Source organism: Leuresthes tenuis, unplaced genomic scaffold (genome assembly GCF_036924035.1).
Source record: "Leuresthes tenuis unplaced genomic scaffold, fLeuTen1.0.hap1 SCAF_17, whole genome shotgun sequence".
NCBI lineage: Eukaryota > Metazoa > Chordata > Actinopteri > Atheriniformes > Atherinopsidae > Leuresthes > Leuresthes tenuis.
In genome coordinates, this window is record NW_027325371.1 from 502,246 (window position 1) to 528,965 (window position 26,720).

The following is a 26,720-nucleotide window of genomic DNA, read 5'->3' on the forward strand; positions in this document are numbered from 1 at the left end:
AGGAAACCAGTTAGGAGAGCAGTTAGGAAACCAGTTAGGAGACCAGTTAGGAGACCAGTTAGGAAACCAGTTAGGAGAGCAGTTAGGAAACCAGTTAGGAGAGCAGTTAGGAGAGCAGTTAGGAGAGCAGTTAGGAGAGCAGTTAGGAGACCAGTTAGGAAACCAGTTAGGAGAGCAGTTAGGAGACCAGTTAGGAGACCAGTTAGGAAACCAGTTAGGAGAGCAGTTAGGAAACCAGTTAGGAGACCAGTTAGGAGACCAGTTAGGAAACCATTTAGGAGACCAGTTAGGAAACCAGTTAGGAGACCAGTTAGGAAACCAGTTAGGAGACCAGTTAGGAGACCAGTTAGGAGACCAGTTAGGAGAGCAGTTAGGAGACCAGTTAGGAAACCAGTTAGGAGAGCAGTTAGGAGACCAGTTAGGAAACCAGTTAGGAGACCAGTTAGGAGACCAGTTAGGAAACCAGTTAGGAAACCAGTTAGGAGAGCAGTTAGGAAACCAGTTAGGAGAGCAGTTAGGAAACCAGTTAGGAGAGCAGTTAGGAGACCAGTTAGGAAACCAGTTAGGAGACCAGTTAGGAGACCAGTTAGGAGACCAGTTAGGAGACCAGTTAGGAAACCAGTTAGGAGACCAGTTAGGAGACCAGTTAGGAGACCAGTTAGGAAACCAGTTAGGAGACCAGTTAGGAAACCAGTTAGGAGACCAGTTAGGAGACCAGTTAGGAAACCAGTTAGGAGACCAGTTAGGAGACCAGTTAGGAGACCAGTTAGGAGACCAGTTAGGAGACCAGTTAGGAAACCAGTTAGGAGACCAGTTAGGAGACCAGTTAGGAAACCAGTTAGGAGACCAGTTAGGAGACCAGTTAGGAGACCAGTTAGGAAACCAGTTAGGAGACCAGTTAGGAGACCAGTTAGGAAACCAGTTAGGAGACCAGTTAGGAGACCAGTTAGGAGACCAGTTAGGAGACCAGTTAGGAGACCAGTTAGGAAACCAGTTAGGAGACCAGTTAGGAGACCAGTTAGGAGACCAGTTAGGAGACCAGTTAGGAAACCAGTTAGGAGACCAGTTAGGAGACCAGTTAGGAAACCAGTTAGGAGACCAGTTAGGAGACCAGTTAGGAGACCAGTTAGGAGACCAGTTAGGAAACCAGTTAGGAGACCAGTTAGGAGACCAGTTAGGAGACCAGTTAGGAGACCAGTTAGGAGACCAGTTAGGAGACCAGTTAGGAACGACACCTACCTCCTGAAGGTAGAAGTCAGGGAAGCAGCATCATGTTTTCTGAGTGGTCCTGGAAAATACCGTATTTTAGCTCTGAAACTAACGTATTTATCAGTTTTTATTAAAGTTTGCAGCTTGTTCTTGTTTTAATCAGCATCTTTCTGCCTCTCTTTGTGTTTTCAGCTCCACATGTGATGGTTCACTTAGTTTTTCTGATGTCAGACAACTTTAAACCTTCCTCTGTGAACTCTGGACCTGAACATTTAAATGCTTCCAACCTTAATGTGACTTGGCTGAACCTTGCTTCTTTCAGGGTGTTCCAACTGATCTGTTGTCAGTTTTCATTGTAAATGAATGGACTGTGATGATTATTGTTCTGCATTCTGTGGTTAAAGAATAAATTCTGCTCAGACTGAAACTTGGTGACGTTCAGAGGTTGATTTTATTCTTAATTTCCTCTGTTGTGCAGAACAAATGGAAAACTGTCAAACAACACATGCAGTTATGTAGTAAAACGAGCTCTGATGAAAGCTGCATCCTGTAGGGCGCGGCCACCTGCAACAGGAAGGCGTTCTTGCTGCTGCCTCTTCTTCCTCCAGCCAATCACAAACCAGTGAAACAGTTCAGGTCATGTGACGGAGGCTGCAGGTGTTATGTGGAGTTTTATAATGATAAACGGTTTCAGAGGGAGTTTTTCCACCTCTTGGCCTGAAACTGCTCCTTTAAACTCTTCCTCCACTTTTCTACCGACTGACGTAGCTCCTCCCTGTTCGGTACCGGCTGACGTAGCTCCTCCCTGTCCGGTACCGGCTGACGTAGCTCCTCCCTGTTCGGTACCGGCTGACGTAGCTCCTACCTGTTCGGTACCGGCTGACGTAGCTCCTCCCTGTTCGGTACCGGCTGACGTAGCTGCTACCTGTTCGGTACCGGCTGACGTAGCTCCTCCCTGTTCGGTACCGGCTGACGTAGCTCCTCCCTGTTCGGTACCGGCTGACGTAGCTCCTCCCTGTTCGGTACCGGCTGACGTAGCTCCTCTCTGTTCGGTACCGGCTGACGTAGCTCCTCCCTGTTCGGTACCGGCTGACGTAGCTCCTACCTGTTCGGTACCGGCTGACGTAGCTGCTACCTGTTTGGTACCGGCTGACGTAGCTCCTCCCTGTTCGGTACCGGCTGACGTAGCTCCTCCCTGTTCGGTACCGGCTGACGTAGCTCCTCTCTGTTCGGTACCGGCTGACGTAGCTCCTCCCTGTTCGGTACCGGCTGACGTAGCTCCTCTCTGTTCGGTACCGGCTGACGTAGCTGCTACCTGTTCGGTACCGGCTGACGTAGCTCCTCCCTGTTCGGTACCGGCTGACGTAGCTGCTACCTGTTTGGTACCGGCTGACGTAGCTCCTCCCTGTTCGGTACCGGCTGACGTAGCTCCTCCCTGTTCGGTACCGGCTGACGTAGCTCCTCCCTGTTCGGTACCGGCTGACGTAGCTCCTCCCTGTTCGGTACCGGCTGACGTAGCTCCTCCCTGTTCGGTACCGGCTGACGTAGCTCCTCCCTGTTCGGTACCGGCTGACGTAGCTCCTACTTGTTCGGTACCGGCTGACGTAGCTCCTCCCTGTTCGGTACCGGCTGACGTAGCTCCTCCCTGTTCGGTACCGGCTGACGTAGCTCCTCCCTGTTCGGTACCGGCTGACGTAGCTCCTCTCTGTTCGGTACCGGCTGACGTAGCTCCTCCCTGTTCGGTACCGGCTGACGTAGCTCCTCTCTGTTCGGTACCGGCTGACGTAGCTCCTCCCTGTTCGGTACCGGCTGACGTAGCTCCTCTCTGTTCGGTACCGGCTGACGTAGCTGCTACCTGTTCGGTACCGGCTGACGTAGCTCCTCCCTGTTCGGTACCGGCTGACGTAGCTCCTCCCTGTTCGGTACCGGCTGACGTAGCTCCTCCATCCTGCACAGGGACACTGACGACTTCAGACTGAGGAAGGAGCTCAAGTCTTCATTCAGGCTCAAACCAAAGCCAGCATACAGGGGTTGGGTGAAGGTGGTGCTGAAGGTGTGGAGGTGGGTCAGGGTGTCGGAGCAGACGCTGTAGAAGGACAGAGCGCCGGCGGGACGGTCCACGAACACCGCCACTCTGTCGGAGACCGAGGGGGGGCGGGAGCATATGACCTTAGTCCGGTTGTTATGGACGACAGCGTAGTGGGTCAGGGTGCAGCTCAGGCTCCAGGACTGATGGTTTCTCCCAAAGATGCAGGCTGCCTGTCGTCCTTTCCTGCGGATTCCTCCGTAGCTCACAGCCACATCCACCACTCCCCTGCACCTCACCTCCCAGTAGCAGCGACCGCTCAGAGCGCCGCTGCACAGCACCTGGGGGCACCACTCAAACCTGTCCGGGTGATCAGGATACGGCTCGTACTCCGACGGCTTCACTCTCCTGTTGCTGGGAGACAGTCTCAGCTCCCTGTTTGCTGTGTTTGGGTCCAGCTGAAGCTCACAGGCATCTGATGGACGGAAGCAGAAACACCTTCACACCACAGGTCTGAGTCAGCGGTTCACATCCATCTGACAGCTGCCGAGGTCCCATTGAGCAGATTGAACTGCAGTAACAGCTGTAAGATGAACACATTCTGGCCATTTCTGTGAGATTAATTAGAAACACTTACACTTCCTCAAACCAAATCTGAGCCTCTGCTCTCCACAGTGGTCCAACCTAGGAAAGAAACCAGAAAAACCGGTGCAGATTACTTAGAGGCAGGTTTAACTGGGCAGCCACCTGTTCTCCATGCCGCCCACAGGAGGCGCTGAAGCCAGCCCAGGGAAATGCAGCAGTGGGTCCATACCTGAGAGTGTGCAGCCGCCACTGTGGATCCTCCAGTCCAGCGGAGAGCAGCTTCACCCCGGAGGCTCCTGGGTGGTTGTAGCTCAGGTCCAGCTCTCTCAGGTGGGAGGGGTTGGAGCTCAGAGCCGAGGCCAGAGAAGCACAGCCTTCCTCTGAGATCAGGCAGCCCGACAGGCTGCAGGATTACACATTAGCTTTGTTCTTTAAAATAAGGATACAAACATTTCTATTCTGCTTCAAATGTGGTTATTCAATCTCCAGATTCTCTTCTGACTCAACAAGGAAGACAGTGGTATAAATACATGTGACCAAAACGATTGTCTCACCCCCCTTTACAGACATATGAACTTCAGTAACGTCCCATTCTTAATCCATAGGGCTTAATATGACCTCGCCCAGCCTTTCCTGTTATCCCAGAGGCTCATCTGTGAGGTCAGACTGATGTTGGACAGAAGGCTCTCAGCCTCTGCTCTGATTCATCCCACAGCTGTTCTATCGGGCTGAGGTCAGGTTCTTCCACACCAGACCGGCTCATCCAGTCTTTATGGACCTGGTGTGCAGCCATGTTGGAGCAGGAAGGGTCCATCCCCAAACTGTTTCCACAGAGCTGGGAGCATGAAACGGTCCAAAACCTCTTGGTATCTGAAGCATTCAGAGTTCCTTTCACTGGAACTAAGGGGCCAAGCCCAGCTCCTGAAGAACAACCCCACACCATAATCCCCCCTCCACCAAACTTTACACTCAGCACAATGCAGTCAGATGAGCACCGTTCCCCTGGCAACCGCCAAACCCAGACCCCTCCACCAGTTTGAGCCTGATTCATCCCTCCAGAGAACGAATCTCCACTGAGTCCAGTGGCGGCAGCTTTGCTCCACTGCATCCGACGCTTTGCACCTGCTGATGTGGGGCTTGGATGCGGTTGCCATGGAAACCCATTCCATGAAGCGCTCTGCGCTCTGTTCTGGAGCTGATCTGAAGGCCTGATGAAGGTTGGAGGTCTGCAGCGACTGACTCAGCAGAAAGTTGGTGACCTCTGACCCGCTCTGACACTTTACCTGGCCTTCCACTTCCTGCTGAGCTGCAGTCGCTCCCAGTCACTTCCACTCTGTCATAACACCGCTGACTGTGGGACATTTAGGACATGTCAGGACTGGACTTGTTGCCCAGGTGGCATCCTCTCACGGCACCACGCTGGGATTCCCTGAGCTGCTGAGAGCCGTTCTTTCAGATGTTGGTAGCAGCAGTCTGCAGCCGAGGGGCTTGGATTTCTACACCTGTGGAAGGGACTGGAACACCTGAGTTTAACTGTTTGGGTGGCTGAGTGAATCCTTTTGGTAATATGGTGTATGTGGGAAAAGGGAATGTTAGAATCAAATGCCGTTCACAGAGTTTCTTCTAATTACCAACCTGAGAACTTCCAGTTTACAGTCTTGCTTTTCCAGCCCAGCAGACAGGAGCTTCGCCCCCGAGTCCTGCAGGTCGTTGTCACTCAGGTCCAGATCCCTCAGACTGGAGCTCTGGGAGCTGAGAGCTGAGGACAGAGTCTCACAGCTTCTCCATGACAGGCCACACCTACCCAGTCTGTTGGGAATCATTATCAAGAGAAAACATGAATGTTTTGGGAGCTTCTGCTGATTGTTTCACTGAAGCAGATTTCTACACTTTGCTCGAGGCCTCCTCAGCCATCGCCAGGTCCTATATCTATGTGTTCTAATTACTGCTGGACACATTCACGTTAAAGGTCCATGGAGAGCGAGCCTGGTCTGCTGCTTCCTGCTGCGGCTCACAGGAAGCAGTCAGAAAAGAAAAGAACGGCGGGCGAAGCGGGCTGAACGTGGAGAAGGTTTCAGAACTTTTACGTTTTCATTTCAAAGTTCCTCCGGAGCCGAAGTTACCTGGAACACTGCAGCGTTGAATCGTCTCATCACATCTTACGACTGTACAGGTCCAATAAAACGGCGTTATTTGCTGCTTTTGAAGTCATGGTCGGAGTTTGCGTATAACAATGCGATTAATCGCGATTAATCGCAGGAAATCATGCGATTAACGCGATTAAAGAATTCAATATTTGCCCAGCCCTAATTCTAACTGTATTTTAGTATCAAAGTTTTCTGTTTTATTTAATTTTAGTCCATTATCTTTTAATTATTTTTAAAGTCTTCTTGCTGAATTTATTTTACGGCTTAAATGCACCATTTTGGACTGCTGTACATATTTTTTGTACTTTTTTATAGTGTATGCCATCATTTATGTATTTGTATGTCATTATTCCATAATTGTACTTTAACTGTAGTCAGGGCACCACTGGAAGAAGGAGTTTGCTCTCATCGGCTTTCTCTTCTAAATAATGGAAGATGTTCATCTGGGGATGCATTTAAGACACCATACATGGGTTGGAATTTAAAACCTTCCACATCTACCAGCTGACAGACCACCGTAAACAGCTTGGAGCTGCAGCTGTAAGGATTCACTCTCTCTGTACTCACACAGCTTTATCAGAGGCTTTGACCACCGGCAGCAGCCTCAGGAGAACCTCCTCTGAAGCAGAGTATTTCTTCAGCTCAAACACATCCAGATGTTGTCCTGATGACAGTAAGATGAAGACCAGAGCGGACCACTGAGCCGGAGACAGTTTATCTGTGGAGAGACGTCCTGAACTCAGAAACTGTTGGATCTCCTCCACCAGAGAACGATCCTTCAGTTCATTCAGACAGTGGAACAGGTTGATGCTTCTCTCTGCAGACAGATCCTCACTGACCTTCTTTTTAATGTAATTAATTGTTTTCCAGTTGGACTGTGAGCTGCTTCCTGCCTTTATCAGCAGGGGTTGTAGGAGCCTCTGGTTGGTCTGCAGGGAAAGACCCAGGAGGAAGCGGAGGAACAGGTCCAGGTGTCCGTTTGGGCTTTTTAAGGCCTTCTTCACAGCGGCTTTATTTAACGTGGCGGTGGAGGTTTGGTGGAAACAGGGCAGCAGACTTAGAGCAGACATTCTTGGCACAGACATTACATTTTTGTTGCTGTTGAGCAATGATGTCATCACATGGACAGCAGCCAGAAAAGCTTGAACGCCCAAGTGAGCAAAGCGGAACATGGTTTTCTGACTTCTGTCCTTCCGCTTTCCTCGAACCTGCTGGAAGATGTCTGTGAAGCACGCTGCGTACTCTGATGCTGCCGCCATGCTAATGCGGCTGGGCCTCAGGTCCTCCTTGTTAAACACCGTGTTGTTTCTCAGCAGCTGCTGAAAAGCTAGCTTTGCTAGCGACTGGATGCACTGGATGCAGTTCTCTGTGACCCAGTGTTTCTGTGCCTGGTGGATCTGAACCACCAGGAAGTGGACGTACATCTCAGTCAGGGTCTTGGGCAGCTCTCCTCCCTCTCTGGTTTTCAGCTCATCCTCCAGAACTGTAGCAGTGATCCAGCAGAAGACCGGGATGTGGCACATGATGTGGAGGCTTCGTGATGTCTGGATGTGGGAGATGATCCTGCTGGCCTGCTTCTTATCTCTGAATCTCCTCCTGAAGTACTCCTCCTTCTGTGGGTCAGTGAACCCTCTGATCTCTGTCACCATGCCAACACAGCCAGGAGGGATCTGATTGGCTGCTGCAGGCCGTGTGGTTATCCAGAGGCGAGCAGAGGGAAGCAGGTTCCCCCTGATGAGGTTTGTCAGCAGCACATCCACTGAGGTGGACTCTGTAGCATCAGTCAGGGGCTCCTTGCTGTGGAAGTCCAGAGGAAGTCGACACTCATCCAGACCGTCAAAGATGAACAGAAGTTTGAACTCACTTTTGTCAAAGCTGGACTCTCTTGAGTTCTGTAAAGTTGTGAGGAGGTTGTACAGAGTTTTGCCTTCAGTACCACTTCCAGGCATGTCTGCAACACATGTGTGAATCAGCTCTGCTAAACTAAACTGTTCTCCGCTCCATAAACTCAGCTGGAGAGCAGTGAAAGGAAAGATCAGGTGAAACTCCTGACTGACTCTTCCTTCGGCCCAATCCAACAGAAACTTCTGCACCAGGAAGGATTTGCCCATTCCAGCCCCCCCATTGGTCACCACAGTTCTGAGGGCTGTGCCTCCGGTGGACAGCTGCTGAAAGATGTCGCTCAGTTTAACCGGCGTCTCTGAGTCTGGGGGTTGAACTGCTTCCATCGTGGGCCTCCAGACCTCGTGATGCGTGATGAACAGCTCTGGGATCATCCCACCTGAAAGCTCCCCATGCTGCCCCCGTAGCCCCTCCTGCTGTGCACATCTGAACATGTTCTGGAGCTGAGCCTGCAGCATGGCCGGGTCCAGAGTGTTCGGTGGAGGAGGCTGTGGTGGAGGCTGTGGTGGAGGCTGTGGTGGAGGCTGTGGTGGAGGCTGTGGTGGAGGTTGGGGTGGAGGCTGTGGTGGAGGCTGTGATGGAGGCTGTGGTGGAGGCTGTGGTGGAGGCTGTGGTGGAGGCTGTGGTGGAGGTTGGGGTGGAGGCTGTGGTGGAGGTTGTGGTGGAGGTTGGGGTGGAGGCTGTGGTGGAGGCTGTGATGGAGGCTGTGGTGGAGGCTGTGGTGGCATCTTCAGATCTGAAGACAGAGAGGAAACAGTGAAGATTCGATCTGCAGCTAACTGTTCGGTGGGATTCACGGTGATAAATGCTGAGCTGACTCTGGGTTTTAATGTATGTTTGCAGCAGGAGGAGCTGCTGGGAGTCGACTTCAGAGAAGACGAACACACTGGGAGGAACCTTTCCGTTACGCTGCAGCATCAACAGAAAAGGGAAAGTTTGAAGGAAATTCAGTTTGGAAAACCTTCAGTCTGCTGACTGGTGGCTGACGGGTCCGGAGGAAGAAGAGGTGAAGCGGCGCTGTTCCCCGACGTCCCTCCAACATCACGGAGTTCCTCTGAGACAGAAGAGATCTGACTTTGAGTCATCACTGTCAGCTCTGGTCTAACACAACGATGCTGCTAAAAATGCTTCTGTGGGAGCAGCTCAGAGACCTCACCTGCACCATCTGACTCATCAGCTGACTCATCAGCTGACTCATCAGCTGACTCACCAGCTGACTCACCAGCTGACTCACCATCTGACTTAACAGCTGACTTAACAGCTGACTCACCAGCTGACTCACCATCCGACTCACCAGTTGACTCACCAGCTGACTCACCAGCTGACTCATCAGCTGACTCACCAGCTGACTTAACAGCTGACTTAACAGCTGACTTAACAGCTGACTCACCAGCTGACTCACCATCCGACTCACCAGTTGACTCACCAGCTGACTCACCATCTGACTCACCATCTGACTCACCATCTGACTCACCAGCTTACTCAACAGCTGACTCATCATCTGACTCATCAGCTGACTCACCAGCTGACTCACCAGCTGACTCACCAGCTGACTCACCATCTGACTCACCATCTGACTCACCAGCTGACTCATCAGCTGACTCATCAGCTGACTCATCAGCTGACTCACCAGCTGACTCACCAGCTGACTCACCATCTGACTCACCATCTGACTCACCACCTGACTCACCAGCTGACTCACCATCTGACTCACCAGCTGACTCACCATCTGACTCACCAGCTGACTCACCAGCTGACTCACCATCTGACTCACCATCTGACTCACCAGCTGACTCACCAGCTGACTCACCAGCTGACTCACCAGCTGACTCACCATCTGACTCACCATCTGACTCACCAGCTGACTCACCAGCTGACTCACCATCTGACTCACCATCTGACTCACCATCTGACTCATCAGCTGACTCACCATCTGACTCACCAGCTGATTCACCATCTGACTCACCAGCTGACTCACCAGCTGACTCACCATCTGACTCACCATCTGACTCACCATCTGACTCACCATCTGACTCACCATCTGACTCACCAGCTGACTCACCAGCTGACTCACCATCTGACTCACCAGCTGATTCACCATCTGACTCACCAGCTGACTCACCAGCTGACTCACCAGCTGATTCACCATCTGACTCACCAGCTGACTCACCAGCTGACTCACCATCTGACTCACCAGTTGACTCATCAGCTGACTCACCATCTGACTCACCAGCTTACTCAACAGCTGACTCATCATCTGACTCATCAGCTGACTCACCAGCTGACTCACCAGCTGACTCACCAGCTGAGTCACCAGCTGATTCACGAGCTGATTCACGAGCTGACTCACCAGCTGACTCATCATCTGACTCACCATCTGACTCACCATCTGACTCACCAGCTGACTCATCAGCTGACTCACCATCTGACTCACCAGTTGACTCATCAGCTGACTCACCATCTGACTCACCAGCTTACTCAACAGCTGACTCATCATCTGACTCATCAGCTGACTCACCAGCTGACTCACCAGCTGACTCACCAGCTGACTCACCAGCTGACTCACCATCTGACTCACCATCTGACTCACCAGCTGACTCATCAGCTGACTCATCAGCTGACTCACCAGCTGACTCACCAGCTGACTCACCAGCTGACTCACCAGCTGACTCACCAGCTGACTCACCATCTGACTCACCATCTGACTCACCAGCTGACTCACCAGCTGACTCACCATCTGACTCACCAGCTTACTCAACAGCTGACTCACCAGCTGACTCACCATCTGACTCACCAGCTGACTCACCAGCTGACTCACCAGCTGACTCACCAGCTGACTCACCAGCTGACTCACCAGCTGACTCACCATCTGACTCACCAGCTGACTCACCAGCTGACTCACCAGCTGACTCACCAGCTGACTCACCAGCTGACTCACCAGCTGACTCACCAGCTGACTCACCAGCTGACTCACCAGCTGACTCACCAGCTGACTCACCAGCTGACTCACCATCTGACTCACCAGCTGACTCACCAGCTGAGCGGGGCAGTGTTCCTGCGGCTGGAAGGTCAGCAGTTTGAGCCCCTCCAGCATCGTCCTTCAGCGGGACACTGAACCCATCACCTGCCCTGACAGGCTCATCAGTGAACGATTGTGGAGAACAAAGCGCTGCATCTGCAGGGTGAAAATGTGCAATAATTAATGAAAAAACAGAGCATTCGGCATGTTCTCACCCACCCACAGAATATTAGTGTAACATTGTGCTGTGTTTCTGTGGCTCACCTGCAGACTTCGACAGTTTCTCCACCAGATCGTTCCTCCTCATCCTCCTTAGAACCCTGGAGGCCACCTCCACACACTGATGGCTGTAGGTCTGCACCATCAGGTCCACCGTGTCCGGCTGGTCTGCGTTCTCCAGGTGGCTCTTCGGGATGGGGGGGAAGTCTTTCAGGAACTCTGCTTGCTGCAGATACCACTTGAATTTCTTCAGTTCTCTTTCTCCCAGTTCCTCCAGAGACTCCAGCAGCTCTATTGCTGTTGCCATGGTCTCCCAGTCGGACTCAGGCTGAGACTTCAGCTCAGAGGACGGTTAGGGATTGGACCCCATTGCACACATGTAGTTTGGATGCAGAATCATGCGAGAACCTGTTAAAAATAAACGTCATAAATTACAACAAAGATATTCAGCTTTTAAAGCTTCAGAAATATTGTTTAAAAACTTAATAATGAACCGGTGAGACTCACTTTACCAGCTGTCCCATCACCTCATTCTGTCTTCCAGCTGTGACTCACAACAGGCCTCACCTGGTTTCCTGGTTCTTATGTTTTCTGGTTCTAGTGTTTTCAGGTTCTTATGTTTTCAGGTTCTAATGTTTTCAGGTTCTTATGTTTTCAGGTTCTAATGTTTTCTGGTTCTCGTGTTTTCTGGTTCTCGTGTTTTCTGGTTCTCGTGTTTTCAGGTTCTTGTGTTTTCTGGTTCTCGTGTTTTCAGGTTCTCGTGTTTTCAGGTTATAGTGTTTTCAGGTTCTAATGTTGTCAGGTTCTAATTTTGTCAGGCTCTAATTTTTTAGGGTTCTTATGTTTTCAGGTTCTTGTGTTTTCAGGTTCTTGTGTTTTCTGGTTCTTATGTTTTCAGGTTCTTGTGCTTTCTGGTTCTAGTGTTTTCAGGTTCTTGTGTTTTCAGGTTCTTGTGTTTTCTGGTTCTTATGTTTTCAGGTTCTCGTGTTTTCAGGTTCTCGTGTTTTCAGGTTCTTGTGTTTTCAGGTTCTTGTGTTTTCAGGTTCTTGTGTTTTCTGGTTCTTATGTTTTCAGGTTCTTATGTTTTCAGGTTCTTGTGTTTTCAGGTTATAGTGTTTTCAGGTTCTAATGTTGTCAGGTTCTAATTTTGTCAGGCTCTAATTTTTTAGGGTTCTTATGTTTTCAGGTTCTTGTGTTTTCAGGTTCTTGTGTTTTCTGGTTCTTATGTTTTCAGGTTCTTGTGCTTTCTGGTTCTAGTGTTTTCAGGTTCTTGTGTTTTCAGGTTCTTGTGTTTTCTGGTTCTTATGTTTTCAGGTTCTCGTGTTTTCAGGTTCTCGTGTTTTCAGGTTCTTGTGTTTTCAGGTTCTTGTGTTTTCAGGTTCTTGTGTTTTCTGGTTCTTATGTTTTCAGGTTCTTATGTTTTCAGGTTCTTGTGTTTTCGGGTTCTTGTGTTTTCAGGTTCTAGTGTTTTCTGGTTCTTGTGTTTTCTGGTTCTCGTGTTTTCAGGTTCTCGTGTTTTCAGGTTCTTGTGTTTTCTGGTTCTAGTGTTTTCAGGTTCTAATGTTGTCAGGCTCTATTTTTTTAGGGTTCTTATGTTTTCAGGTTCTTGTGTTTTCAGGTTCTTGTGTTTTCTGGTTCTTGTGTTTTCAGGTTCTTGTGTTTTCTGGTTCTTATGTTTTCAGGTTCTTGTGCTTTCTGGTTCTAGTGTTTTCAGGTTCTTGTGTTTTCAGGTTCTTGTGTTTTCTGGTTCTTATGTTTTCAGGTTCTCGTGTTTTCAGGTTCTCGTGTTTTCAGGTTCTTGTGTTTTCAGGTTCTTATGTTTTCAGGTTCTTGTGTTTTCAGGTTCTTGTGTTTTCAGGTTCTTGTGTTTTCTGGTTCTTATGTTTTCAGGTTCTCGTGTTTTCAGGTTCTTGTGTTTTCAGGTTCTTGTGTTTTCTGGTTCTTATGTTTTCAGGTTCTCGTGTTTTCAGGTTCTCGTGTTTTCAGGTTCTTGTGTTTTCAGGTTCTTATGTTTTCAGGTTCTTGTGTTTTCAGGTTCTTGTGTTTTCAGGTTCTTGTGTTTTCTGGTTCTTATGTTTTCAGGTTCTCGTGTTTTCAGGTTCTCGTGTTTTCAGGTTCTTGTGTTTTCTCGTTCTTGTGTTTTCAGGTTCTTGTGTTTTCTGGTTCTTATGTTTTCAGGTTCTAGTGTTTTCAGGTTCTTGTGTTTTCAGGTTCTTGTGTTTTCTGGTTCTTATGTTTTCAGGTTCTCGTGTTTTCAGGTTCTCGTGTTTTCAGGTTCTTGTGTTTTCAGGTTCTTATGTTTTCAGGTTCTTGTGTTTTCAGGTTCTTGTGTTTTCAGGTTCTTGTGTTTTCTGGTTCTTATGTTTTCAGGTTCTCGTGTTTTCAGGTTCTCGTGTTTTCAGGTTCTTGTGTTTTCTCGTTCTTATGTTTTCTGGTTCTTATGTTTTCAGGTTCTCGTGTTTTCAGGTTCTAATGTTTTCAGGTTCTAATATTTTCCCCTGTCACGTTAGGTTCACTCATGTCATCTGTTTTCCGGTTCACAGCTGCACATCATCCCCTCCCCACATCATTTAGTTTCCAGGTTCAGTCACAGTCTTTGCAGAATCCTCACTTTCCCTTTCATGCCACAGTCTTGTCAAATAAGGTTTTGCCACCTTTGGTCTTGGTCTTGTTTAGTTTTTTCACAGTTTAAGAATTTTGATAATCCGGCTTTCTGTTTTTGCCTTGTGAAATAAACCTTTTGAGTTTTGAGAAGTACTGCATCTGGATCTTCCTCCATCGTTCATGACACAAACATCCCCCACTGGAAGCTCAAAAGCTGCCATCTGTTCTATACTCAAACATCTGTTATACTCAAACATCTGTTATACTCAAACATCTGTTATACTCAAACATCTGTTCTATACTCAAACATCTGTTCTATACTCAAACATCTGCTCTATACTCAAACATCTGTTCTATACTTAAACATCTGTTTTACTCAAACATCTGTTCTATACTCAAACATCTGTTCTATACTCAAACATCTGTTCTATACTCAAACATCTGTTTTACTCAAACATCTGTTCTATACTCAAACATCTGTTCTATACTCAAACATCTGTTATACTCAAACATCTGTTCTATACTCAAACATCTGTTATACTCAAACATCTGTTCTATACTCAAACATCTGTTATACTCAAACATCTGTTCTATACTCAAACATCTGTTCTATACTCAAACATCTGTTATACTCAAACATCTGTTCTATACTCAAACATCTGTTATATACTCAAACATCTGTTCTATACTCAAACATCTGTTCTATACTCAAACATCTGTTCTATACTCAAACATCTGCTCTATACTCAAACATCTGTTATATTCAAACATCTGTTCTATACTCAAACATCTGTTATACTCAAACATCTGCTCTATACTCAAACATCTGTTCTATACTCAAACATCTGTTCTATACTCAAACATCTGCTCTATACTCAAACATCTGTTATATTCAAACATCTGTTCTATACTCAAACATCTGTTATACTCAAACATCTGCTCTATACTCAAACATCTGTTATATACTCAAACATCTGTTATACTCAAACATCTGTTCTATACTCAAACATCTGTTCTATACTCAAACATCTGTTCTATACTCAAACATCTGTTTTACTCAAACATCTGTTATACTCAAACATCTGTTCTATACTCAAACATCTGTTATACTCAAACATCTGTTATACTCAAACATCTGTTCTATACTCAAACATCTGTTATACTCAAACATCTGTTCTATATTCAAACATCTGTTCTATACTCAAACATCTGTTATACTCAAACATCTGTTCTATACTCAAACATCTGTTATACTCAAACATCTGTTCTATACTCAAACATCTGTTATATACTCAAACATCTGTTATATACTCAAACATCTGTTATACTCAAACATCTGTTCTATACTCAAACATCTGTTATACTCAAACATCTGTTATACTCAAACATCTGTTATACTCAAACATCTGTTCTATACTCATGTTCTATACTCAAACATCTGTTCTATACTCAAACATCTGTTCTATACTCAAACATCTGTTATATACTCAAACATCTGTTATACTCAAACATCTGTTCTATACTCAAACATCTGTTATATACTCAAACATCTGTTCTATACTCAAACATCTGTTATACTCAAACATCTGTTCTATACTCAAACATCTGTTATACTCAAACATCTGTTCTATACTCAAACATCTGTTATACTCAAACATCTGTTCTATACTCAAACATCTGTTATACTCAAACATCTGTTCTATACTCATGTTCTATACTCAAACATCTGTTCTATACTCAAACATCTGTTTTACTCAAACATCTGTTCTATACTCAAACATCTGTTCTATACTCACACTTATGCTAAGTGAGAACAGTGATCTCATCTGAAGCCGAAACAGTCGATAATGAAAAAACCTACAAGCTGAAATAAAGAAAATTAAGTTTTAATGAGGTTATTTATCTGTTTGCTGTCTGCAGCCTTAATCTCTGCTTTTTGATTTTAAATTCAGACTCCAGTTATTTCCTGCACGCTGTAGTTGAGCCGCACAGCATCAGACTGATGAGACTACGGTGTAGAAATATCATTTCCAGCTGAGAATTTACAGTATCAGCCCATCCTCTGGCTAAATGATCCCCACATGGCTTCAGATTTTACTCTGACTTTCTAAAACATGAGTAATTTTATATTTAAATCTTCTAAAGTCGGTTCCTGCAGCAACAGAAATGTGACAAAGTCAAAAAGTCTTACCGTTTTCATGTGTAGTTTCAGGAAGTGTTTCTGTACTCTAACCACATCCTGCTGCTACACTCAAAAAAGGAAACTGTTGGGCTGTTACCTTATAACTGAAGTGTAACGTCTTATTCAAGCTATCATTTCATGTTTCACAGGTGAATCATGATTAAATCATGTTGGGTTTGCATGAAATCAAACAACTAAACATTCATTAGATTCACTCATGTTGCCAGAAAGCAAGGCAACTGAGTTTCAACAGGTAGGTGGGAAAAGAAAAGCCTCAGAAACTTCAGATGGTCCTCAGAAACATCTGTCCAGATGGTCCTCGGAAACATCTGTCCTGATGGTCCTCGGAAACATCTGTCCTGATGGTCCTCAGAAACATCTGTCCTGATGGTCCTCAGAAACATCTGTCCAGATGGTCCTCAGAAACATCTGTCCAGATGGTCCTCGGAAACATCTGTCCTGATGGTCCTCGGAAACATCTGTCCTGATGGTCCTCAGAAACATCTGTCCTGATGCTCCTCAGAAACATCTGTCCTGATGGTCCTCAGAAACATCTGTCCAGATGGTCCTCGGAAACATCTGTCCTGATGGTCCTCAGAAACATCTGTCCTGATGGTCCTCAGAAACATCTGTCCAGATGGTCCTCAGAAACATCTGTCCAGATGGTCCTCGGAAACATCTGTCCTGATGGTCCTCGGAAACATCTGTCCTGATGGTCCTCAGAAACATCTGTCCAGATGGTCCTCAGAAACATCTGTCCAGATGGTCCTCAGAAACATCTGTCCTGATGGTCCTCAGAAACATCTGTCCTGATGGTCCTCAGAAACATCTGTCCTGATGGTCCTCGGAAACATCTGTCCTGATGGTCCTCAGAAACATCTGTCCTGATGGTCCTCAGAAACATCTGTCCTGATGGTCCTCAGAAACATCTGTCCAGATGGTCCTCAGAAACATCTGTCCAGATGGTCCTCGGAAACATCTGTCCTGATGGTCCTCAGAAACATCTGTTCAGATGGTCCTCAGAAACATCTGTTCAGATGGTCCTCGGAAACATCTGTTCAGATGGTCCTCAGAAACATCTGTTCAGATGGTCCTCGGAAACATCTGTCCTGATGGTCCTCGGAAACATCTGTCCAGATGGTCCTCGGAAACATCTGTTCAGATGGTCCTCGGAAACATCTGTTCAGATGGTCCTCAGAAACATCTGTTCAGATGGTCCTCGGAAACATCTGTCCTGATGGTCCTCAGAAACATCTGTTCAGATGGTCCTCGGAAACATCTGTTCAGATGGTCCTCAGAAACATCTGTTCAGATGGTCCTCGGAAACATCTGTCCTGATGGTCCTCAGAAACATCTGTTCAGATGGTCCTCGGAAACATCTGTCCTGATGGTCCTCAGAAACATCTGTTCAGATGGTCCTCGGAAACATCTGTTCAGATGGTCCTCGGAAACATCTGTTCAGATGGTCCTCGGAAACATCTGTTCAGATGGTCCTCGGAAACATCTGTTCAGATGGTCCTCAGAAACATCTGTTCAGATGGTCCTCAGAAACATCTGTCCTGATGGTCCTCAGAAACATCTGTCCTGGCTACAGTTAAATAAAGGTTCAAACTAATCAAGTTTATCACAGATTGTTTTTAACACTGAGGAAAAAGGTGGTTTGTACAGTTTTCAGCTAAATCCAGATGTTTTGATCTGATGTGATTATTCTATCCTACAGCTTCACATTGTTGTTATGTTAATCTTCACAAATCATTCAGACTCAATTTTTCCTTCTGTGGCGTTGACTGAAGAATCTGGGCTTTATCTTATCAGCTTTGGAGGATGGCAGTCAGCTCAATGTTCTGACCTTTGACCTCTCAACCTGAATCAGAGACTCTGACACACTCTCAGAACCAGTTTTAAAGGACTCTTTCCTCCTGTAAACCAGCAAACCATCACCACGTTTTCATCATTCTTCCATTTATTAACCGGAACTCTTAAAATCCAGAAACACTCAAAACCAGGTTTCATACCCATAACTTAAAACTTTACAAACTCATTAAAATATCTAGATTTTAATTTCACACACATTTTCATCTCTTTATGTCGGTCCAGATGACACATAAATACTGTCTGATGTATTGATGATTAAGACTCAACTGAGCAGCTGTTGGAGAACGTTTCAGTTTAACATCATTTGATCAGATTTGATAGAATAAATAAATATAAAATAGGTTTTCTGACCCAGGGTGCTCCTGAACTGAGAGCTGTTCAACCCAGAGTATTTAGTTTTCTAACGTTAGAAGTGGCCACTTTCAGAATATCTCCACAAACTTCATCTGAATGTCCTGGGGTTAGGGTTAGGTTTACCCTAAACCCTTCTGCAGGTTTAGGGTGAGGGTAAACCTAACTCTTCTGCAGGTTTAGGGTGAGGGTAAACCTAACCCTAACCCTTCTGCAGGTTTAGGGTGAGGGTAAACCTAACCCTAACCCTTCTGCAGGTTTAGGGTGAGGGTAAACCTAACCCTTCTGCAGGTTTAGGGTGAGGGTAAACCTAACCCTTCTGCAGGTTTAGGGTGAGGGTAAACCTAACCCTAACCCTTCTGCAGGTTTAGGGTGAGGGTAAACCTAACCCTAACTCTTCTGCAGGTTTAGGGTGAGGGTAAACCTAACCCTAACCCTTCTGCAGGTTTAGGGTGAGGGTAAACCTAACCCTAACTCTTCTGCAGGTTTAGGGTGAGGGTAAACCTAACCCTAACCCTTCTGCAGGTTTAGGGTGAGGGTAAACCTAACCCTTCTGCAGGTTTAGGGTGAGGGTAAAACTAACCCTTCTGCAGGTTTAGGGTGAGGGTAAACCTAACCCTAACCCTTCTGCAGGTTTAGGGTGAGGGTAAACCTAACCCTAACCCTTCTGCAGGTTCATTAAGGCTCATTAAGGCTCCAAGTTTTACTCCTAATAAGCTGAAATGTCTTTGCACTGCATCTTCTTTCTCCACATCATCAGCTGTGATGTCTTCATGCCTTCAGCGGCTCGTCCTCACTGCAACACAAAGGTCAGAGGTCAAACTAGTTATTGTTAAATTGTCCTGCACAATATGTCACAGACATGCACGACTATCCCAACAGTGACAAAAATATACTTCAGTATTTTACAGTTTGAAGATGGGTGGGGCCTAATCAATGAGCTAACCAATCAGAACAGACCTGTGTTTTTGTTTTTAATGGAAGGGTCGCACATATATAATTAATCACCAAGTCGCTGTGTTCGGGGCGAATGTGACTCCTTTCAGCGCTCTGTCCTGAGAACCGCTGCTGCTGCCGCTCACCGAGCTCTTCCTCATGATGCCTGAATCAGACACAGACATGTTTCAGTGACAGAAAGTGGTATTTTGTTTGTCTGCAGGTTGCAGTGTGTCCTCCCACCTGCAGGGGGCAGCATGTCCAGTCTCTGCAGGCTGTTTTTGTGAGGTGGAGGATAGTTTCCTGACTTAGAGAGGCGCCGTTGGCGGTGGTTCAACATGGCAGCCGGAGGGACAATACCGGGGGGTGGGACTTTACCCTTCCTGTGGTAAAGCTCCTCAATCTCTCTCTTCTGATGCACCTGTAGGTTCTGCACCTCCATCAGGTGTCTGGGGGAGGAAGGAATAGATTAAAGAAGTATTCAGGGGGGATTTAAGGGCTTCAGCTAAGGTTCATCAGGCGTTTTGAGTCACTATGAGGCCGTCAGAGTTAGATGATGTAAAATGGTGACATCTGCTGGCCAAATCCCTGAACTGCTCACAAATGAAAAACAGGCCAAGACAAAGCAGATTTATAGCTGTTTATAACCTACATCTCTGATTAAACCCAGAATGAGATGCACATCTGGATTTAGGAACAGTGCAACACCTTACTGATACAACTTTGATGAAATAAGGCCTCATTACATGATTTTTCATAAACATCTTGTTGGTACTCTTTCAAAACCTTAAGCTGAGTTCAGTCTGACGTTTCTCACAGTTTTCTCATCTCCAAAAGGAGGATTATAATGACTCAATGAAGTATGAATTGAATGAAGAGCAGCAGGTGTTGAAAAGCTGTAACAGTTACAGAAATGATTTAATTCGGTTTTTACTGCTGCCAGGTGAGGGTGTCAGGATTGGGTATAAAAGCAGCTTCCACCAAAGGTTCAGCCTCTCCAACAAGGATGGGTCGTGGCTCACCGCTTTGGGCCAAACTCCATCAGAGAATCATCAATAAGTTCAGGAAATATTCCTCAGAGTCAGACTGGAAAGAACTTTGGTCTTTCAGCATCTACAGAGCAGAATATTGGGAACAGATTCAGGGAGTCTGGGGAAGTCTCAGTGTGGAAAGGCCAAGGACAGAAAGCCCTGTTGGATGAGCTCGGAGCCCTCAGGCAGCACTGCAGGAGAAACCGTCAGGCCACCATGATCCATACAGCCACATGGGCTCAGAGGAGCTGGGAAAAGCATTTCCACTCAACACAGTCCACGGCTGCATCCAGAAATGTGAGCTGAAGCTGCATCACACCAGGAGGAAGCCATATATCAGCTCTGAGCAGAACCACGGCCCAGTTCTCTGGACTCCAGCTCATCTCAGAGGGACAGAAAGACAGTGGACACGTGTTCTGTGGGCAGATGAGTTTCAGCTGCTTCTGGGAAAAACTGCTGAGAAAGAGCATCCGGCTGTTCTCAGAGGAAGGTTTAAAGCAGCGTCTGTGATGGTCTGGGGCTGCAGCAGAGTCCAGGGCATGGAGGGCTTCATCTGGGTGAAGGTACCACTGATGCACAGCTGGATGTTGGAGTTCTGGAGAGACAGATGCTGCCATCAAGGTGGCTGCTGAGCAGCTGGAATCTGGGATTCAGCAGGAATGGACTCAGATTCCTGTGAAAAACTCAGTTCAAAGCATTAAAAAGAGTCATTAAAGGAAGCTGAAGGAACACGATGGAAACATCTGGAGCAGCTTTCACTGAGTGTTGAAGCTTCAGGTTCTAGATTTGGTTCTCCATCCATCATCTGCTGCTTATCCGGGGGTCGGGGGGGGCAGCATCTTTAACAGAGAAACCCAGGCCTCCCTGTCCCCGGCCACTTCCTCCAGCTCCTCCGGGGGGACCCCGAGGCGTTCCCAGGCCAGCCGAGAGACTTACTCTCTCCAACGTGTCCTGGGTCTTCCCCGGGTCTCCTCCCAGTGGGACGGGCCCAGAACACCTCCCCAGGGAGGCATCCAGGAGGCATCCAGGGGGCATCCTAACCAGATGCCACCTCATCTGGCTCCTCTCAATGCGGAGGAGCAGCGGTTCTACTCTGAGCCCCTCCCGGATGACTGAGCTTCTCACCCTGTCTCTAAGGGAGGCCCAGACACCCTGCGGAGGAAACCCATTTCGGCCGCTTGTATTCATGATCTCGTTCTTTCGGTCTCTAACTCGTGACCATCGGTGAGGATGGGAACGTAGATTGACCAGTAAATCGAGAGCTTCGCCGCTTCACACTCGGCTGCAAACTGCTCCAGTGAGAGCTGAAGATCACGACCAGACGACAACAGCAGAACCACATCATCCGCAAAAAGCAGAGATCCGATCCTGAGGTTGCCAACCTGGACCCCCTCAACCCCCTGGCTGCACCTAGAAATTCTGTCCATAAAAATTGTAACAGAATCGGTTACAGAGGGCAGCCCTGAGGGAGTCCAGCGGAAACACATCCGACTTACTGCCGGCAATGCGGACCAAACTCTGGCACCGGTCATAGAGAGACCGAACGGCCCCTATGAAGGGCCCCGAATCACCCCCCACAGGACTCCCCGAGGGACACGGTCAAACGCCTTCTCCAAGTTCACAAAACACATGTGGACTGGTTGGGCGAACTCCCATTAACCCTCTAAGACCCTGCTGAGGGGGAAGAGCTGGTCCACTGTTCCACAGCCACGACTTTTCTGTTCGATAAAGGTTTAAATTGATTAAAAAATACAGATTTAACTTCTGACAGTTTAGAAAACGTTAAACTTTGTTCTCCCAATGGAGATGCTAATGTTTTAACAACGTTCAGATCAGCAAACCTGTCAAAGGAAATAATCTCATGGATCGACCAATCACCTTTCACGTAGCTCCAATAACTCCTCCCACATTTCCTCACCCTCCGATTCGTCAGAACTGTAGGTGGCAGAGCGTCTCCGTGATTGGCTGAAGCTGCTGCCACTCAGTCTGGGGGCACCAGCTGACCCCTCCCAGAGACTCAGGCTCAACCTGCGACTCTCTGTCATCTTCCCCGACTGGTCCGGTGGGTTGTCATGGTAACCAGGTGGAGGGAGGGTCAACGTGCAGTTGCTGCTCTCTGATTCGCTCTCCTCCTCTGTGCTGCTTCCTGTGTTGCTCTCCGATTGGCTCTTCGTGGAAGGAGGTGGGGAGTGGGCGGTGGGTGTGACCTGGTTGAGGGGGCGGGGCTCTTGGTTACGAACAGCAGGAGCATTTTTGGAGGGCGACACTTGAAAACGACCAACAGTGAAGACCGGTTTCTTCTCTGCAAAGGAGGGAAAAACAAATCAAAGTCTGAGCAGCTGAGAAGGTAAATCAACTGACCAATCAGAATAGTTTCTTTCTCTCAGACTGAAAGTAAAACAAAGCAGGAAGGAAATATGACTGAGAGAGTGAGTTAATCAATACTCTGATCAATATCACCACCATCTCACTAAAACAGGTGGATTCTTGTGGGAGAGTTTCACCATCCTCTTCTTCAAAACATCCACAGTCAGATATTCATATAACCTTCATTTTTATCCATGAAGACATGAAGAAAGACATAAAGAAATTTTTATAACTTTCAAATTTAACATCAATGCAACAATATTTTTAGTTTATCAACCGAGAAAAGTTGGTTTTAAATATTGGAAATGATCCATACTCAGAGTCTCAGATACAAATTTTACTCAAATGTAACAATTCTAACTTCTTGTACTGATAATTGTTTCATTATCAATATTTTCTGCAGACGATGTAGCTGTATATACATAAAATGTTATTAAGAAACTGCTCTGTCTGTGTGTCTTACCTTCAGGTGTTGGAGAGGACAAAGGAGGAGACACCTGCACAGGAGGACACATTTAATAAATACATGTACTTCAAGTTTTGAACATCTCTCAAGCTTCAGTTCAGTCAGAAAATCATTAAGAGCTAAATCTGTTGAAGGCACAGAGTCCAAGTAGAACCGGTCCAGAAGGCCAGAGTCAGTGAGTTCGGTGTGTTTGGAGATGTTCTCTGAGGAGATTCTTCAGAGAGACGCTGATAGCATCTGGGTAGCTGGTTCCACCTTCATGGAACCAGTGAAAACACTCTGGACGGAGACTGTCTTGTTTGTAGGGATGTCAGAACCAGACGAGGTTCCTGAGAGGAACTCAGAGGTCCAGAAGGAGCATCAGCCTGTATGACTGAGTTTAAACGGCTCCTACAGACCCAGAAGTCTCTACAGGCAGCATCAGGGACTGATCTGATTCAGGCAGCCATCATAATGAGGTTAGTAACAGACACGAAGAGCTGATTTTAAGATTAAGAGATCAGATTTATTGTCATGTAGATACAGAGAAATACATGAAATTACTCCTCCGCATTTAAAGGGGAACTCTGGTATTTTTAAACTTATTTCTGGCATGAAATACGTTTATCTGCTCACCGAGAACAGTTTGGTGAAAGTCGGCGTCCTTTTTAGAGGCTTTTTAGATAACTCTAGATCTATAATCTATAAGGGAGTGAACGGGGAAGATCTCTCGTAGAGATGTTTATTTAAAGGTGTTGTGCCTTCATCTTTGTGGATATCTCTGATGTGTGAACATTACCAGGAATTTATATATATAAAGACTGATATCACAGTCCTCTTTGTTAAATGTAATTAAACCAATTCAAGAATGTAGTTAAAGCTCGAATAAGACCGTGACACAGCACAAAGAAAACAGAGCATGAAATTAAACACCTTCGAAAATCTGTTCATTATTAGGATCTCTATCAGGTACGACTAAATGTCCTCTTGGTTTATCAGAAGTACCATATTTGGTCTCTGTATGTCTTACTTTGGTGTGAGGAGTTGATTGAGGTGAAGAGGAGGTGGAGGAGGTAGAGGAGTCAGAGAGATTTCTTTTGTGATTGCGAGTACTGGTCAGAATGGGAGGAAAGACCTCTGAACCTGTGAATCAGTCAGAGACATGATCAGAAACCAGATTAATTCAGGTGGGATGTCACTCTGATTTTATAAGGAACTCACCACGACGAGGTGGAGGTGATCCAACCTTCAGCTGAACTGGACTGTGGTGCTGCAAGAAATTAACAAAGAAATGTACACTGCAGTTTCTAATCCTAAATGTTATCCCATATATGACTAATATGTCCTACCCTACTACAGAAACCAGGTTCCTCTAACCCTCTACCCTACTACAGAAACCGGGTTCCTCTAGCCCTCTACCCTACTACAGAAACCGGGTTCCTCTAACCCTCTACCCGACTACAGAAACCGGGTTCCTCCAACCGTCTACCCGACTACAGAAACAGGGTTCCTCTAACCCTCTACCCTACTACAGAAACAGGGTTCCTCTAACCCTCTACCCTACTACAGAAACCGGGTTCCTCTAACCCTCTACCCTACTACAGAAACCGGGTTCCTCTAACCCTCTACCCTACTACAGAAACCGGGTTCCTCCAACCCTCTACCCTACTACAGAAACCGGGTTCCTCCAACCCTCTACCCTACTACAGAAACCGGGTTCCTCTAACCCTCTACCCTACTACAGAAACCGGATTCCTCTAACCCTCTACCCTTCTACAGAAACCGGGTTCCTCCAACCCTCTACCCTACTACAGAAACCGGGTTCCTCCAACCCTCTACCCAACTACAGAAACCGGGTTCCTCCAACCCTCTACCCTACTACAGAAACCGGGTTCCTCCAACCCTCTACCCTACTACAGAAACCGGGCTCCTCTAACCCTCTACCCTACTACAGAAACTAGGTTCCTCTAACCCTCTACCCTACTACAGAAACCGGGCTCCTCTCACCCTCTACCCTACTACAGAAACCGGGTTCCTCTAACCCTCTACCCTACTACAGAAACCGGGTTCCTCTAACCCTCTACCCTACTACAGAAACCGGGTTCCTCCAACCCTCTACTCTACTACAGAAACCGGGTTCCTCTAACCCTCTACCCTACTACAGAAACCGGGCTCCTCTAACCCTCTACCCTACTACAGAAACCGGGTTCCTCTAACCCTCTACCCTACTACAGAAACCGGGTTCCTCCAACCCTCTACCCTACTACAGAAACCGGGTTCCTCTAACCCTCTACCCTACTACAGAAACCGGGTTCCTCTAACCCTCTACCCTACTAAAAAAACAGGGTTCCTCTAACCCTCTACCCTACTACAGAAACCGGGCTCCTCCAACCCTCTACCCTACTACAGAAACCGGGTTCCTCTAACCCTCTACCCTACTACAGAAACCGGGTTCCTCTAACCCTCTACCCTACTACAGAAACCGGGTTCCTCTAACCCTCTACCCTACTACAGAAACCGGGTTCCTCTAACCCTCTACCCTACTAAAGAAACCGGGTTCCTCTCACCCTCTACCCTACTACAGAAACCGGGTTCCTCTAACCCTCTACCCTACTACAGAAACCGGGTTCCTCTAACCCTCTACCCTACTACAGAAACCGGGCTCCTCTAACCCTCTACCCTACTACAGAAACAGGGTTCCTCTAACCCTCTACCCTACTACAGAAACCGGGTTCCTCTAACCCTCTACCCTACTACAGAAACCGGGCTCCTCTAACCCTCTACCCTACTACAGAAACCGGGCTCCTCTAACCCTCTACCCTACTACAGAAACAGGGTTCCTCTAACCCTCTACCCTACTACAGAAACCGGGTTCCTCTAACCCTCTACCCTACTACAGAAACCGGGTTCCTCTAACCCTCTACCCTACTACAGAAACCGGGTTCCTCCAACCCTCTACCCGACTACAGAAACCGGGTTCCTCCAACCGTCTACCCTACTACAGAAACAGGGTTCCTCTAACCCTCTACCCTACTACAGAAACCGGGTTCCTCTAACCCTCTACCCTACTACAGAAACAGGGTTCCTCTAACCCTCTACCCTACTACAGAAACAGGGTTCCTCTCACCCTCTACCCTACTACAGAAACAAGGTTCCTCTCACCCTCTACCCTACTACAGAAACTGGGTTCCTCTCACCCTCTACCGTACTACAGAAACCGGGCTCCTCTCACCCTCTACCCTACTACAGAAACCAGGCTCCTCTAACCCTCTACCCTACTACAGAAACCGGGTTCCTCTAACCCTCTACCCTACTACAGAAACCGGATTCCTCTAACCCTCTACCCTTCTACAGAAACTGGGTTCCTCCAACCCTCTACCCTACTACAGAAACCGGGTTCCTCCAACCCTCTACCCAACTACAGAAACCGGGTTCCTCCAACCCTCTACCCTACTACAGAAACCGGGTTCCTCTAACCCTCTACCCTACTACAGAAACCGGGCTCCTCTAACCCTCTACCCTACTACAGAAACCGGGTTCCTCTAACCCTCTACCCTACTACAGAAACAGGGTTCCTCTAACCCTCTACCCTACAACAGAAACCAAGTTCTTCCAACCCTCTACCCGACTACAGAAACCGGGTTCCTCCAACCGTCTACCCTACTACAGAAACCGGGCTCCTCTAACCCTCTACCCTACTACAGAAACAGGGTTCCTCTAACCCTCTACCCTACTACAGAAACAGGGTTCCTCTAACCCTCTATCCTACTACAGAAACAGGGTTCCTCTCACCCTCTACCCTACAACAGAAACAAGGTTCCT

The 26,720-nt window shown here is 47.2% G+C and overlaps 2 protein-coding genes across 4 annotated transcripts in view; both read right to left on the reverse strand.

Annotated features, from left to right (window-relative positions):
• Positions 1 to 3,050: 3,050 nt before the first annotated feature.
• On the reverse strand, positions 3,051 to 11,991 carry LOC140273458 (uncharacterized). Its single transcript, XM_072369036.1, has 8 exons — positions 11,153 to 11,991; positions 10,904 to 11,044; positions 8,831 to 8,923; positions 6,535 to 8,605; positions 5,456 to 5,629; positions 4,050 to 4,223; positions 3,873 to 3,919; positions 3,051 to 3,710 (listed from the first exon to the last, which is right to left on the reverse strand). The coding sequence occupies exons 1-8, from the start codon at positions 11,412 to 11,414 to the stop codon at positions 3,061 to 3,063; spliced, it is 3,612 nt and encodes a 1,203-aa protein (XP_072225137.1). The 5' UTR covers positions 11,415 to 11,991; the 3' UTR covers positions 3,051 to 3,060.
• A 6,802-nt stretch (positions 11,992 to 18,793) lies between these two features.
• LOC140272872 (serine/threonine-protein kinase WNK4-like) overlaps positions 18,794 to 26,720 on the reverse strand; it is a 28,757-nt gene continuing 20,830 nt past the window's right edge. For all 3 annotated transcript variants that reach the window (XM_072368374.1, XM_072368375.1, XM_072368373.1), the window contains 7 exons: positions 24,120 to 24,168; positions 23,929 to 24,041; positions 22,917 to 22,950; positions 21,965 to 22,388; positions 19,299 to 19,504; positions 19,128 to 19,221; positions 18,794 to 18,915 (listed from right to left, as the gene is read on the reverse strand). In XM_072368374.1, coding sequence (XP_072224475.1) covers positions 18,891 to 18,915; positions 19,128 to 19,221; positions 19,299 to 19,504; positions 21,965 to 22,388; positions 22,917 to 22,950; positions 23,929 to 24,041; positions 24,120 to 24,168 — 945 coding nt within the window. In that variant the 3' untranslated portion in view covers positions 18,794 to 18,890. The remainder of the gene's footprint in view (positions 18,916 to 19,127; positions 19,222 to 19,298; positions 19,505 to 21,964; positions 22,389 to 22,916; positions 22,951 to 23,928; positions 24,042 to 24,119; positions 24,169 to 26,720) is intronic.

What these genes read in the sequence shown, in the direction of transcription:
- LOC140273458 (XM_072369036.1), bottom strand. Translation starts at nt 11,414, where the DNA reads ATGGCAACAGCAATAGAGCTGCTGGAGTCTCTGGAGGAACTGGGAGAA. An exon ending in AACACTGCCCCGCTCAGCTG is followed by an intron (nt 8,924 to 10,903) that starts GTGAGTCAGCTG and finishes CTTCTGTCTCAG; the next exon opens with AGGAACTCCGTGATGTTGGA. An exon ending in TGTAAACTGGAAGTTCTCAG is followed by an intron (nt 4,224 to 5,455) that starts GTTGGTAATTAG and finishes GTAATCCTGCAG; the next exon opens with CCTGTCGGGCTGCCTGATCT.